Source organism: Phaethon lepturus, unplaced genomic scaffold (assembly GCF_000687285.1).
Source record: "Phaethon lepturus isolate BGI_N335 unplaced genomic scaffold, ASM68728v1 scaffold1479, whole genome shotgun sequence".
Taxonomy (NCBI): Eukaryota; Metazoa; Chordata; class Aves; order Phaethontiformes; family Phaethontidae; genus Phaethon; species Phaethon lepturus.
The window spans coordinates 864-14,797 of record NW_010562540.1 but is presented as its reverse complement, the minus strand read 5'-3'; the positions used below and the strand labels follow the sequence as shown (position 1 = coordinate 14,797).

Here is a 13,934-nt window from a genome sequence, read left to right as displayed (position 1 = left end):
GTAAGGCTGATAAGCCTCAAGAACAAAGCCTTAGGGCAGGGTGTAGTGGGAGTGGTAGCAAAGGAAGCCTCTTTGGTTTTACAAAAAATTGCTCTCCCAACCAAGCTCCACCTGGATGTATAACAAAGGACCAAAACAAACAAGTACAAGTATGTGCAGTGGCTCCATACTTCCCATATGGAGCTCTTTGTAGTTTTTAGTATTGTTACTAGTATTTTTTAAAGTCATGCTTTCAAGCTATTCCAGAGGAGACCCCACTGTCCGCTGGGACAGCAGACAGACCTTGCCCTAAAATGGTTACCATCTAAATAGACACGGTAGGCATCAGGCCAAGGAAGGAGAGTGCAGAAGCAGAGTGGAGCTGTGCCACAGGAGATTCACACTTCAGCAGACTCCTTTAGCGCAGTTCACCGGGGAGAATAAATGGGAATAAGGACCTGGAGAAGGGGTGAGGGAAGGAGAAGACGGATTTGGATAAAGCTATCGCTAGCCAGCTTTTGCAGCTGGTAAAGAAGCTGGTCTCCCCAGTGCAGCTGTCCCTGCTTTGGTGACTTTAGCTGCTGTGTCTACCAGCCAGAGGGGAAGCATTTTCCTCTCCATTTTCTCTTGGAAGAGTGTAAGGGTACTGCCCTAGTCTGTGTGCCTACACATGGCCGCTCTGATTCTGCAAATGAGATTTAGTTTAAAGGCAGTGGCAGATCTGACTCAGATTGTGCTCTGGGTCTGCTTTTCATCAACTTTTGTATTTGTGCAACTTTCTGCTCAACGGAGAACAGAAGTCATTTTTGTTCTTGTCCATTCAGAAAGGAGAGTGCCTCTTGTTTGCTGGAACGACTAAAGAAGCTAAAGCTGCCTTGCATATATCTCAGTATCCTTGGTAGGCAGTTGCATTCACGCTACGTGTAAGTTTTCCTGCACAGGCTTTGAAACCCACAGGCTTGCAGTTAAACCACAAGTGCTTTTGTCAGTTTTCAGCATTGTTAGCGTTCTCGGGGGCCTCAGGGAGGACAGCATGGGAACGTTGTGGCAAATTTTGGTGCTCTGCTCTTGGATTAATTTGAGTCAGACACCTCCTTGTGCTGAACAGATCTCATTTTCCCATTTTAGATGCTTTATAATGATGCCATAAAAGGGAGATGCCCCCATGTTTTAATTGCCAACGATATGTTCTCTATCCCCTCTTTTTACTATGTAGGTTTGGCTTAGCTTGGACATTTGGATCTGAGGTTGCCTCTTCAGTATATGTATAGGGGAGCCCGCTTTTAATGCAGCCCTAGACACTGCGATGGGGCAAGTCATATATGTGTTACTTATGTGAGCAGGCAGATGAATTCAGAGTCATTCTAAATAATTAGTCTGCAGAGCAAATTCTATTGTGCAAGCGTGGGATCTTCTTCCACAAACTATTTTAGCAAGTTAGTAAGAAGCAGTCATTGACAGCCTTGAGGGTGACAGGGTCTGAGTTTCTGGCCCTTCTCTGCCGTGTGCATCTCAGAGGAGCAGGTTTTTAATAGTTATGACTGCAGTCAGCAGTTGAACAGGAAGCTTTGTGCTTTTCTCCACCCTCCGGTGATGGCCAAGCGCTTATAGCCTTCAGCAGAGCTGCAGTCCAGCCTGTCCACCGCCCCGACTTGCCCGGCTGGCTCGGCTGGGGCCTCTGCACATGCAGCCAGGGAAGCCGGGTGACCAGGCAGCCTCCTTAACACCACACTCACCTAGTATCTGGATAAAAATTTGTATCACGAAGCGTTCTGCTCTCTAGTCTGTTTGCCTGTTCATTCCACCTAAAGCCCTTCTGACATACTGGTAGCAGAGGGTGGGAGAAGCTTTCTAGTGGTAGGGGTGGTTATGCACAGAAAATTCTAAAACCTCTGTCACTGGAGATTTCAAAGAATTCAGGGAAACATGAACAAGGTATTAATAATGTTTAGATATAGGCAGTCTGGGGCAGGAGAACAGACTAAATGAATTCTTAAGGCCCTTTATTCCCATAAAATATAACGTAAATTCTATGATGAAAATACAGGAATTCCTGCCTGTTCCAGCAGTGTCCGTCCTCAAAATCCTGCTACCGCATCTTCAAGTATCCTGTTTAAACCTTGTTACAGTTCAGCCCTGTTCATCTTCAGAGAATACTCATCTTTCAGTCACACTCCAGGTCATCTTGGACAACCAAACAACCTTTTACAGTTAAGCACCAAAGATCATATTTGTTATGCCTAGGACACAAAAAAAAAAGAAAAAGGCAGCTTATGTCATCATCTGGTTTTGATATCCCTGCATGGTTTCCCTTCAAAGTTCTTGAAGTTAGTATTTCCAGCACTGTCTGGGAGATATTTTTATTAGTTTTTTTAAACTCAGGTTTTCTCAATATAAGAACTTCTCTACTTACTCTTAACTCTATTCAAATAAATGTCATGGAATTTCTCCTTTTAATTTCACAACTTGTGTCCTCTCCAGAATACATGAGTCTAGTATGTAATCTAGCCTTCAATCTATTAAATCATCATGATAAAATCACCCAAGCAATTCCTTGCTTCATTTTAGCAACCTGACTAATGCACTGTGTTTGCCCAGGCATATAAAAACAAGCCAAGAAAGAGTGGAATCAAACCCAATAATGTTAGCTGTGTTACAGAGATTTTTCCTAAGGCACAATTTACATGTCCTTTCCTTTGTGCTCTCTCAGATAACCCCTGTCAAAACTTCAGGATTACCTGGGCTTGGACTCCAGCCTCTTGCTTTAATGGTTACATATGTCTTCCTTGCCATCTGATCCGTAAATAAATTTTCGTCACCTACAGCTATGTAGATGCTGCTTGCCTGGTTATTCAAAGGAAGCTGTTGAGACAAAAGAGAAGCAATTTGTAGTTTTCTCCTATTCCTCTGCCTACAGACCTTTTGCTTTTGTGTAAAACGTGTCCCTAAGTATTTCTTGTGTTTCTGAAGTCACTAAATTCATACCAGAGAGCTTGCTTTGGTATCTTTTTGCAGATCAGGAGAAGTGGTATCTTAATCCAGTTGTTGTCATCAACATGTAATTTATAGTCTTCTAGAATATCATGAGTCTCTGGAGATTTCCACTAACATGGATTTATTTAGCTCTTGCCAGTATGTGCTGATATCATCTTATTAATTGCCACCCTTTAAAATAATTTCCAACTCGCTATCCCTATTTAGCTTAGGTTATTACAAAGGGCAGCAATATTTCATTTTAAGATGCTGTACAGTGAAATATGAGCAAATCTAACACAATGAGCAGTAAATAAAAATTGTCTTCTTTACTCTGCCTCCACCATCTAAATCGCCTCATAAATAATGAAAGTACTGAAGGACAGGGATAACTACTCCAAATTAAGCATTAGTTAAAAACATGTTCAGAGAGATCTTGGGACTCAAGCTCTTCAGGCGCCGTGTCCATTTGAAGAACCCACCAAGTCCTTAGGGACTGCCAGCGTGACTCATCCATCCTTCAAGGGGCAAACAGTTACAACTTAAAAATAGGGCTTCTAGACTAGCTTTTTCTTCTGTCTACTCTTCAGCACTCTGAAAAAGATGTTCCAATGTGCATAAAGCTTCCATTTGCAGAAACGCACGGGTGTGTCCCACGTATTGTTCGTTAAATACAGCGTTTGGAAGGTATGTAAACCTCTCCAGCTTTGTTCAGCAGAAGGCGGTGCTGAGCTATAGCAAAGGTATATTAGAAAGTGCATTGCGGCAAGTACACACTTCGCAAGAGCCACATAACGTGCAATCTTATTGTTGCAATTTTGCAGATAGTTTTCATATGTTTTTTTGGCAAACAGAACTTGCCTGTTCTCTTGAAATTAGCAGGCCAGATTCTGGACATAACACTTGTGAAACCCTGCTGACTTCAAAATTTTCCCTGTGTATTTAACGGGTCAGAAAAACAAGCAGATGTGGAACTTAAGTAAGCACATTAAATAACACATGCATATCTGAGTTTCAGAAATGTCCTTCATTTGAAAGGCAAAGACACACACCACATACTTACTCAATATGTGCATCCCAAAGAGGCTACAGAAATGAACAAATGACAGTTTTGCATGAAATGCCTATTTCAAGGTGATTTTTTTTCTGGTGTTTTTTTTTTTACTAGACATAGAAAGAACCGTGAAGCAGCCAGTGAACTTCTGATGAGACTGAAAGATAACAGGGATCTTCAAAAGTTTCTTCAGGATTGTCAAGAGGTAAATGATGTCCTTTCACTTTTACCACTAAACGCTGCATCCTGCAGAAGAGCATTTTTACCCCGTATTTTATGAGGACTGAAATACTCAGCATTTTACTCAGCATTTTGCAGTCAAGTCATCCAGTAGTATTTAGTGTGGAGTAAACAATGAAAAAAAACCCCTACCCAAAACCCTGCAAAAGTTAATCCGTTTGTTTTTTTTCTCATGAACTGAATTTCCTTTTATCATCTAAGCTAAAGACAGGGAAAATTGCTGAAAGCAGTGAAGATTTTCTGCTATGGTATAAATTAGTCATGTGGAATCTGGTGGGATTAGCGCTGAATTCCTTAGGAATTTTGTCTACAGCTGTATATATCTATGTGGCCTGGTGCAGGAGATTTCAAGTGATTTCTACAAAACATTAGTCAGAAGAATAGGAGGTTAGAAATAAGAGGGGAACGGGATTAAACTGGATCATTTTAATGTGTTATTTATCCGATAGTTTGCATGTATTTAAAATTGTTAAGTACTATAACATGTAAAAAAAAAATCCTTTCCAGATTTTCTAGTGACTTACATGGACTGTTTATACTGAAGGCAACGTTTTAAAGTTAGGAATAATCTTGTTCCTAGCTTGAGGAATTAATCAAGTAATTTTCAGGTTATTTCATGCAGTACTGACAGATAATAAAGAGCCTTACCTGTGACATGCATTAAAAACTAGCTATCCTTATCCGAAGCCTGCGAAGAGAAGCAACTCTTACATTCAAGGGTCAGTACCTCAGCTGCACATCTTAGCCAGCTGCAGGAGACTGGAAGTCACTGCAGTGTGTCTGAATAGAATTGCCCCGCAGCTGAGATTTCATACAAGAAAGAAACAAAATGACGATCGTAAACTGGGCAAATTATGTTTACTGCTTGGTTGCTTAGATGCGGTCTATTTTCCTGTGTTGCGTAAGCTAACCATGACGAACTTGGCTTAAATTGTTCCTTCCTCAGTAGTAAAAACATGACAGAGTAGCAAAAATTCTGCTGTTATTAGCAGCAACTTCTTCCTTCCTCTGTAACATCTCTAGTACAAAAATCCCCCTGGCTCTTGGAGCTCTTCTAGCCTCTGTGTCAGTGTGGTTGTGTTCCCTAGGATCTGTTTTTTCCCCTGTATCATTGAAAGAAAAAGGAAAACATAAAAGCTCTAGTGTCTGGCCGCCTGAATGCCTTTCCTCTCGGTTGTTTCTCTCCGGCCCCTAAAGCATGGATGTCTTGACTGTACAGTTCAAAGACAGAACTTACAATACCTGAATGTTACCAATTTCTCCAAATTGTTTTGAGAGGACGTTAGCCTTGACGATAGTTGAACGATGAAACTTGGAATTTGCATGAGAGTGATTACAAAGTGCCTACTGATACCTGCGTTGGGCTGGAGGGGTTGTGTGATGGAGCACCACTGTCCCGGGGGGTAGAAGGGAGCCAAGGGAATACCTCACCCCTCGCTTTTTTGTTAGCGCTGACCACGAAGCTGAGAAATGTTAAAAAACTGATTTGAACCAGTCTCCGTTTCACCTGGCAATGATCCTTCGGCCTTCCTGCCCGCTGCCTTAGGGTCGGTTTCCCATCCGTCTGTAAACCGAGGAAAGGAAGAGTGTTTTCTGCAGTGTGCTCCTTCCCCAGGGCAGCCACTTCCCTCAGCGGTCACTCCGTGCTGAAGCATTATTGTAAATGTGGCCTCCTGCCCCTCGCTCCTTCCTGCCTCTGACTCCCCGGCGAGGCAGTGAGCAGGGTCAGCGGGGCTCGGGGAGGTGGCAGGGTGATGCTCATGGCAACAGCTCAGCACTGGTGTATCTTTCCTCCTGGTCACAGGCGAGGGAAACCGCAGCAGATTGTCTTGTTAGTAGTCAGATACACTGTCGCAGGTTGATGCTGGGGTGTTGCTTTGTCTGTTTCTCACATTCATACATATGCATTTATTAAATAAATTTGCTGAGTGAATGAAATAAAGAGTGGCAGCAGAAAATCCTGAGGAGATGTGATAAATTTTGCCACTTAGTTTTCTATGACGTCCTGTTCTTCCACAGCTCACCTTAGAAGAGATTAAAGCTGATCTTCCCTGTAAGCGCTTAGAAGTCCCAGCACTGTCTGGGCTAATTTCTCTAGGGATCCCAGAGTGAAAGCATTTGGCGAGACTCTGCACGTCAGAAGTTTTCTGCCTGTTCATGGAGCGTGCCGGCAGGTTTTGTCATGCAGCACAGACGTCTGTGAACCTTACGCCGCAAGACAGGCTGTGTCAACTTGAGTATTTGCAGTGTCTGGGAAGTGCAGCACCAGTCGGTGCTCTTTCACCTTCCCTTGTTGCTCTGCCAGATTTACAAGGGGTTTGTCTCTGTATTTCCCTTAGTTCATGCCCGGTTTTCGTTGCAGAGCGTTACAGTCTTCTGGGAGCTGTTAGCAGAAACAAAATTTTGTAGTATAGATGCAAAGGATAGGAGGTAGCCTAGTAGCTAACTGCTGGCATTAACAGCTGACTGATGGTTTCCTGGAGAAATAAATACTCCAAGCATCGATTTGAGGTGCTGTTTTAGGGAATTATTGTCTTATTTTTAAAAATCTACCTTTGCACTGAAGATACGCACTTCCAGTGACTATTGTGGTTGCAAAACTCAGATTTTAATAGTCACCCCTTAAATGCTTTATTTGCACTTCCGTGTTACCAGAAGGAACATAATAACATTGTGAGAGTCAGAAATGAGGGTTTCATCCTGACATGGCTGACTGTGTACCACGTATCATCTGTGTCTCTGTTCACCCCATCTATTATTATGGATGATACCACCCGTCCTTGGGACGCACTTTTAAATCCTCGGAAGACTTAATGCTGTGGCTAAGTGAAAGCAAACAATGAAAGACAAGCAGTGCAATTTGCAGAGTAAAGCTGCCGTCTCCTACCCAGAAAGGCAGGAGTAAACCCACTAATTTCAGGTTATATAGTAATCCTTAATGTGGCCTTTGTAGCTCTGTTAAGTAGCACTGTAGCCTGCTCTAGCTGTAAACTTCCGCTGCCTGCAGAAAGTCTTCATTAACATGAGCGTTTTTCTCTTTAGACTTGACAGCAAGATCAGATGAGGAGTTTCTTTGGTTGCTCTGATAAGTTTTCCCTTTTTGTGGAGCTTAACAGTGCCTTTAAGGGACAATTTAAAAAAGGCATATGAACGCTGAGTGAATTTGGTGTCCTGTATCCTGAGTACGTAGTGGAGAATTGGCGAGTCTCACCTGTGCTCTGTTACTCTTCTTGTCAGGGTGCTTCCTCGGCAGGGCAGCGTGCGTTGCTGAAGTGGCTTTTTGTTCTAGAAACAAAGCTTAGATTTGTTTTGACGTTTTCTGCTTGGGTAGGCGACTCTAAATAGGCAGAAAATGAATCTTTTTCAAAATCTATAAACAATCTCGTGAGCATGTTTTTTTTATCCACACATAAGGGATAAGGGATAAATAAAACAGTCAGACTCACCCTAGGAGGAAATTTGATGTTGGCTGCTATGATTTTCACATTCCATTTGCCCTTGGCAAATAAGCTATTTTTTAAAGTATTGATTTTCTCCAGTGTTGATCTGGAAATTGTTTTCAATGCCTTTGTAGTTGCAGAAAATCAGAATGAAATCATTCTTGGATTTTATATAACGGGAAAAGGAAAGTCTTCAGCACCAAAACATTACTGGAGATTGGACAAATAAATTTATGTGTGTAAACCTACTTAGAGAAAAGACTATGGGGAAGAGGTACAAATGTCATGTGAATTAATGGTACAAAACTGTCTTTATTCTTAAGACTTTTGATACAAGTAGAAATGCAGAATTTGTCATTCAGTGGTTCCCTGAAAAATTTACCTTGGGGCTCTGTTTAATTCTGGAGACTGCCTTTTGCATGCCACTTCATTAGCATGTGCTTCTGCAGTGTCCTCAGGAAGTCAGTGAGGCTCCACAGGGGTGTGGTGATGACATCCAAGTCCTGGTCCCGAGTAGCACGTTGAGTAATATTGCAAGGGAAAAGCAGTACGAAGATACACTGTGACCAATAAGTAGGACACATGTCCCTGTTACTCTTGCTGTTGAACTGGGTGAGACCTGTGTGTTTCATTTTGCTCATCATGGAGTTGATTCCTTGCTGCTTGAGTCATAGGGTATTTATATATCAGAGAAGGATATTTAAGTTTTAACTGTTAAAGAGGTAGATCCTTGACTGAACCCTGAGTAAAAGCAGTCTCTCAATCTCATGCAACTCTTCTGTAGAGGCATCTCTTTATCCTTGATCTGGAGGCATTTTGATATTTTGCATTATTTCACACTACAAATGTTTTCACACACACCTATGTATTTTCCTTTTCAGCTCTCGCTCTGGATCAATGAAAAGATGCTTACAGCTCAGGATATGTCCTATGACGAGGCAAGGAACCTGCATAGCAAATGGCTGAAGCATCAGGCATTTATGGCAGAACTTGCATCCAACAAAGAGTGGCTGGAGAAGATTGAAAAGGTAACTAAAGTCCCAAAAATGCCCTCATCTTTGTCAAAGATGGTTATGCACCGAGACGGGATCTGTTCCTCTGCAGAATTGGTTCTGGAGTCATCTCTCCAGCTCAGGCAAAAGGAGATTACAATGGAATAAGTATCTATCGCATGTGTCTCCATCTAACCCATTTTATTCCTCATTCACATTGAATGGTTTTTATCCAAGATGTTCTCTGACAGAATACTCATTGGCTATGTTGCCAGATTAATTTTGCCTAGTCTTTCTTATCCCATAACCTAGTTTTCGTACCCAAAGGGTAAGAGGGGCAAATGTTGTGATTTGAGTTAATAAAGTAGAAGTACTTCCTGGGAAATAACTGAATGTGGTGCGAATAACTGAGCCTCCCTTGCTGCCATGCTGGTTTTCATTCATTCAGGACTATAATCAGGCTGCCTTTCCCCATGCAGAATTAGTGCATGAAGTAAAGTACAGCCAGTTTTGTGATTAATTAAGATTCACAGCTCGGTATCGAGTTACTTTGAAGGCTTTAATATGCTGTGATGAGCTGTACTTTTTTTCCCCCTCAGTTCTCATGTGCAGCTCTGGAACACTAAGGAGGTCTCGTCTTTAGCGCTGACAGTGGGTTTCTGTCCAGTGTAAGTTAGCTTAATTGCTCATTTCCTCTCCCACTTTGGCACTCTGTATCCCATTAGAGGCTTTTCTGTGATCTGCAAATAGCAATACCCTTTAATGGTGTAATTAGAAGGCTGCTCTTAGTACTGGAAGTACTTTTTTAGTGATGCTAATACATCCTCACCCTTTGCCTCTGAAAAATCAGATTGCAGCAAAGTACCAAAGCTGCAATCGAGTCACAGCTGATGATCTCTGTATTTAATGTTACCAGTGGTCACAGCTATTAAATGTGCTGGGTTGTGAGTGGTGTTCACATCTGAAAAGGTTTTGACCCTTGCCAGCACCACCCAGGTGCAGAGGTAGATGTGTCATTAGAAGTAAAGAAAATATTTCCAAAACTAATACAATCTTTGTAAAGGCAAAAAGATATCTCAAGTCCACGTGCTCTGTTCGTGCTAGGTACAGGGTTCCTTCTTCCCAAGGAAGATTATTCCTCTGTGGTATTAGCTTAGACCCATGGTAATTGCCCTAATCCATCAACATAACCCTCTTCAGCTGCAGAGCTCGCGTTTGGTGCCCTAAGCTCCCTCTCCCAGCATTACGCTGGGTCTTCATCGCTCTCCCGGTGAAATGGCCCACAGAATCTGGACTTGTTCAGCTGCCACTCCGTCCTCTGCTGTCACACAGGCAGCATGGGGCAGCCGGCTCCACTCCCGTCTGAGCAGTGTCCCCAGGAGCTCCCACAACGGAACATGAGTAGCGGGGAAGAGAAAGGAGGCGTTGCTTGACCTTCTCATTGCCAAGAAACCCTCTGCCTGGCAACAGATGGACCTGGGAGCTGATGTTCTGGAAGGAGTCACTGGATAATGAGATAGAAAATGAGTGGTTGATGCTGCCAGCAGATGAGGAATCCTGAGTGCTTATTAATCAGAATAATTTAACTAACGATCTGTGAGTGCTCCTGAGGAGGTACCATTTTGTTGCTCTTTGCTTTGCAGGAGGGAATGCAGCTCATTGCAGAGAAACCAGAGACTGAAGCTGTAGTGAAAGAAAAGCTGACAGGTCTCCATCAAATGTGGGAAGAGCTGGAATCCACTACCCAGACCAAGGCGCAGCGTCTCTTTGATGCAAACAAGGCGGAGCTTTTTACTCAGAGCTGTGCTGATTTGGATAAGTGGCTGAATGGTTTGGAGAGTCAAATTCAGTCGGACGACTACGGAAAAGATCTCACCAGTGTCAACATCCTGTTGAAGAAGCAGCAGGTAAACAGAACGCAGGTTCCAGAGTGGGCAGACAGCAGCTATCTGCACTCAAAGGAACACACGGGGGATCCTTTCACATTAGAAAAGAATTTATTTGCTTTTCTTTCTTCCTGTTGTTTCATGTATCTTTAAGAACAACCAGAAATACGCCCAGAAACAAATTGGCCGTAAATTTCTTGGTACAATCTCTACCTTATACTGCCTTCCTTTCCCACATTAATATCTCTATTCTGTCTCCCGCTGTAGTCCTCCAGTCACCAGTCATTCCCTCTCTGTGCATGGCTGCCTGCCTGTGATTCAAACTTGTGCGAAGCTGGCCGGTCCCTGATTCCCTGCTGTAAAGGCAGCAAGGAGTAGCAAGGACAGCAGGGAGCAATGAGGCTCTTGTGTGCAATTAGCTGTGCTCCAGAGTTGTTCGGGGTAACTTGTGAACCATCGGTAGAAGAGATTCAGCTGTGTCATTGGCCAAATTCACCATTTGCACAAGCAGGCATAACTGAGGCGTATCGGCAGGTGGCCACAGTTGTGAATCGTGTTTAAGCCTTGTTCCTTCCAATATGAATGCTACAATAATGATTAATGTGTCAATCCTTACTGACCAGCATCTCTTCTTCCTTCTTAGGAAGCTATGGGTGTATTCAATACAGTCATATCAACTGCTTTTACCCCGGTTTTCAGGACCTTTTTGCCATGTTTCTTTTTAGATGCTAGAGAATCAAATGGATGTTCGTAAGAAGGAGATAGAGGAGCTGCAAAGCCAGGCAAGGGCTTTAAGTCAAGAAGGGAAGAGTACAGATGAAGTAGATGGCAAACGCCTTACTGTAGAAAAGAAGTTTTTGGAGTTGTTGGAACCTTTGAATGAAAGAAAGGCAAACCTGCTGGCCTCCAAAGAGATCCACCAGTTCAACCGAGATGTGGAAGATGAAATTGTGAGTATAAAAGAAATCCCACTCCCCAGACAATAGGAAAATGTCATACATACTGCAGAGCTATCACAGGAAGAAACCTTTCCATCGTGTCTCTCAGCAGTATGTTTGAGTAATGCTGCTTTTTGCATCTTGTGTGCACCAGCCTCTCTCTGCTGCCCTAACTGTGTCTGGGGCTGCTTGAAATCATACGGGCTCTTCTCGTCTTCCTTTCAGTTGTGGGTCGGGGAGAGGATGCCTATAGCTACATCTACTGATCATGGACACAACCTCCAGACTGTGCAGCTACTAATAAAGAAAAATCAGGTAAGTAGGTGCTGTTGGAGCTCCATACCTGTTATTTCTCCTTAGTCCTGACTAATTGAGGAAGGAAAGGCTTGGTGTAAAATGATGGGTGCTACGGCGGGGCGATGTGACCAGCAGGTGGTGGCATGTTCAGGGAGGGCACAGCCCTGGTTCGTCCACATGAGCTGATGGCATGTGTGCAGCTGCCCCTCTAGAGTAAAGACGCCCGGCTGGCATTTCTTTTTTGTTTGGTGCAGTGTCTCATCAGTCTGCTTTTCTTCCATGTAGACCCTTCAGAAAGAAATCCAGGGACATCAGCCTCGTATCGATGACATCTTTGAGAGGAGTCAAAACATTATCACAGAGAGTAGCCCTAATGCTGAAGCAATTCAGCAGAGACTTGCAGACTTGCAGCAGCTGTGGAACCTCCTAATCGAGGAGACAGAGAAACGCCACAAGCGCTTAGAGGAGTCTCACAGAGCACAGCAGTATTACTTTGATGCTGCCGAGGCTGAGGCCTGGATGAGTGAGCAGGAGCTCTACATGATGTCAGAAGAGAAAGCCAAGGTGAGCAGCTCCACAGCGACACTAGGTTGGTTTTAATTGCTTAGCTAGAGGGGGGCAGGTGACATAATTTAATATGTTGCTATTGTAATGGTAACATAAACAAGTTTGATTCCCTTGTGAAACCTCAAGTGATCATCTCTTCTATCTGTTATGACATCTCTGATAGTGTGGAGGATAGGCCTTGCTGTACTGAGTCAGCAAAGCATCCTCGGACTGTGGATGGCAACTGTGTGCCTTCCTTTGCTGTGAGGTCTGTTACCAGTACAGTCCAGTTAGGTCAAGTTCCGTATTAGTTTTGAAGCACTGGGAACAGCGCGATGCACCTGACCATGAAACAGGCCTGATGGTCACTCAACTGATACCATCAATTGTCAGCTTTTACTCCCAGTGAAGTGAAATCAGAGCAGCATCAGACTGTACCAAAGAGTAATTGAACTTCTATTTTTCAAGGAGGTGTTAGAGTTCTTTATCTTATTTGTTATTTACATAAATGGACTGTGTTTGTTGCCCTGATAAAATAAAACTGAGCTTTGTCTCAGTGGAACACATTCCATGGGTGTTCAGTCTTCAGTTAAAAAGGATTTATTTTCTTTCTTATATTTAAACAGTGCAAATAAAAAGGAATATTAACGTGAATAGTACATCACAAACAACATTTTAATGAAAAGGCTTATTTACAATACCAGTTAACAATGAGAGCTGGGGGTTGATCTTCTTAATCATAACAATGCATGGAAAGTTTTGATCGGAATTTCTCCAGGCACTTTGGTGGCGAATCATTTGGCATGGCCTCCGTAGGATTTCTTTTCTTTGACCCAGGCTGTCATTGAAAAGCCTGACAAGTGACATTCCTAAAACTGTTCCATTTTTCTGAGCCCTGCACAATCACCAGTGTTGTGTAAATACACAGAAGGCTTCATAGAAGAGGAGGTTCAACGTGCTCAATGCACAGCTGATGGAATTTTGTTCTGTATCCCAGAGAGGTTGTTACATTCACTCTTTCACTTGTTATTTTGCTTTCCGTGGGTGCCAGTTGCTGTAACTCAACTGTTAATATAACCTTGTCAGAACAACTTGTCTTCAAGCTGTACTTGGGACAGTCCTTTATACATAATCTTTCTGGCTACCGCTCTTTGCACACACACCAAGTTGAACTTGCTGTGTGGTGTCTTTTTCTGGAGTCGGGGACTTGACTGTCGTTTTCTGTCACCATTACAGGATGAACAGAGTGCGGTGTCCATGCTGAAGAAACACCAGATTTTGGAACAAGCTGTAGAAGACTATGCTGAAACTGTGCACCAGCTTTCAAAGACCAGCAGAACTTTGGTGGCAGATAATCACCCAGAAAGGTATTAAATGCCATTTTTTGTTGGATTATGCATTCTTGTAGTAGTTCAGTCACTTCATTGGGTCATTCTGACACAGAAAGAGTAAGACTACAGAAAGAGTAAGCAACTCAGAAGAGTGTACAGAGGAAGAGGAATTCAGCCTCACTCACTTCAAGATGCATGTTGGAGCACCCTGATTTGGCCAGAGACAGGGTCCTGAAGAGGACCTGTATCCTTTATACA

At 43.0% G+C, this 13,934-nt stretch overlaps 1 protein-coding gene across 1 annotated transcript in view; it reads left to right on the top strand.

The window, feature by feature from the left end:
- The window catches only part of SPTBN1 (spectrin, beta, non-erythrocytic 1), a 74,226-nt gene extending 60,507 nt beyond the window's left edge, over nt 1-13,719 (top strand). Inside the window, exons 17-23 of the mRNA XM_010294285.1 lie at nt 4,121-4,211; nt 8,568-8,714; nt 10,322-10,585; nt 11,290-11,514; nt 11,728-11,817; nt 12,085-12,363; nt 13,582-13,719. Coding sequence (XP_010292587.1) covers nt 4,121-4,211; nt 8,568-8,714; nt 10,322-10,585; nt 11,290-11,514; nt 11,728-11,817; nt 12,085-12,363; nt 13,582-13,719 — 1,234 coding nt within the window. The remainder of the gene's footprint in view (nt 1-4,120; nt 4,212-8,567; nt 8,715-10,321; nt 10,586-11,289; nt 11,515-11,727; nt 11,818-12,084; nt 12,364-13,581) is intronic.
- Nucleotides 13,720-13,934: the final 215 nt, after the last annotated feature.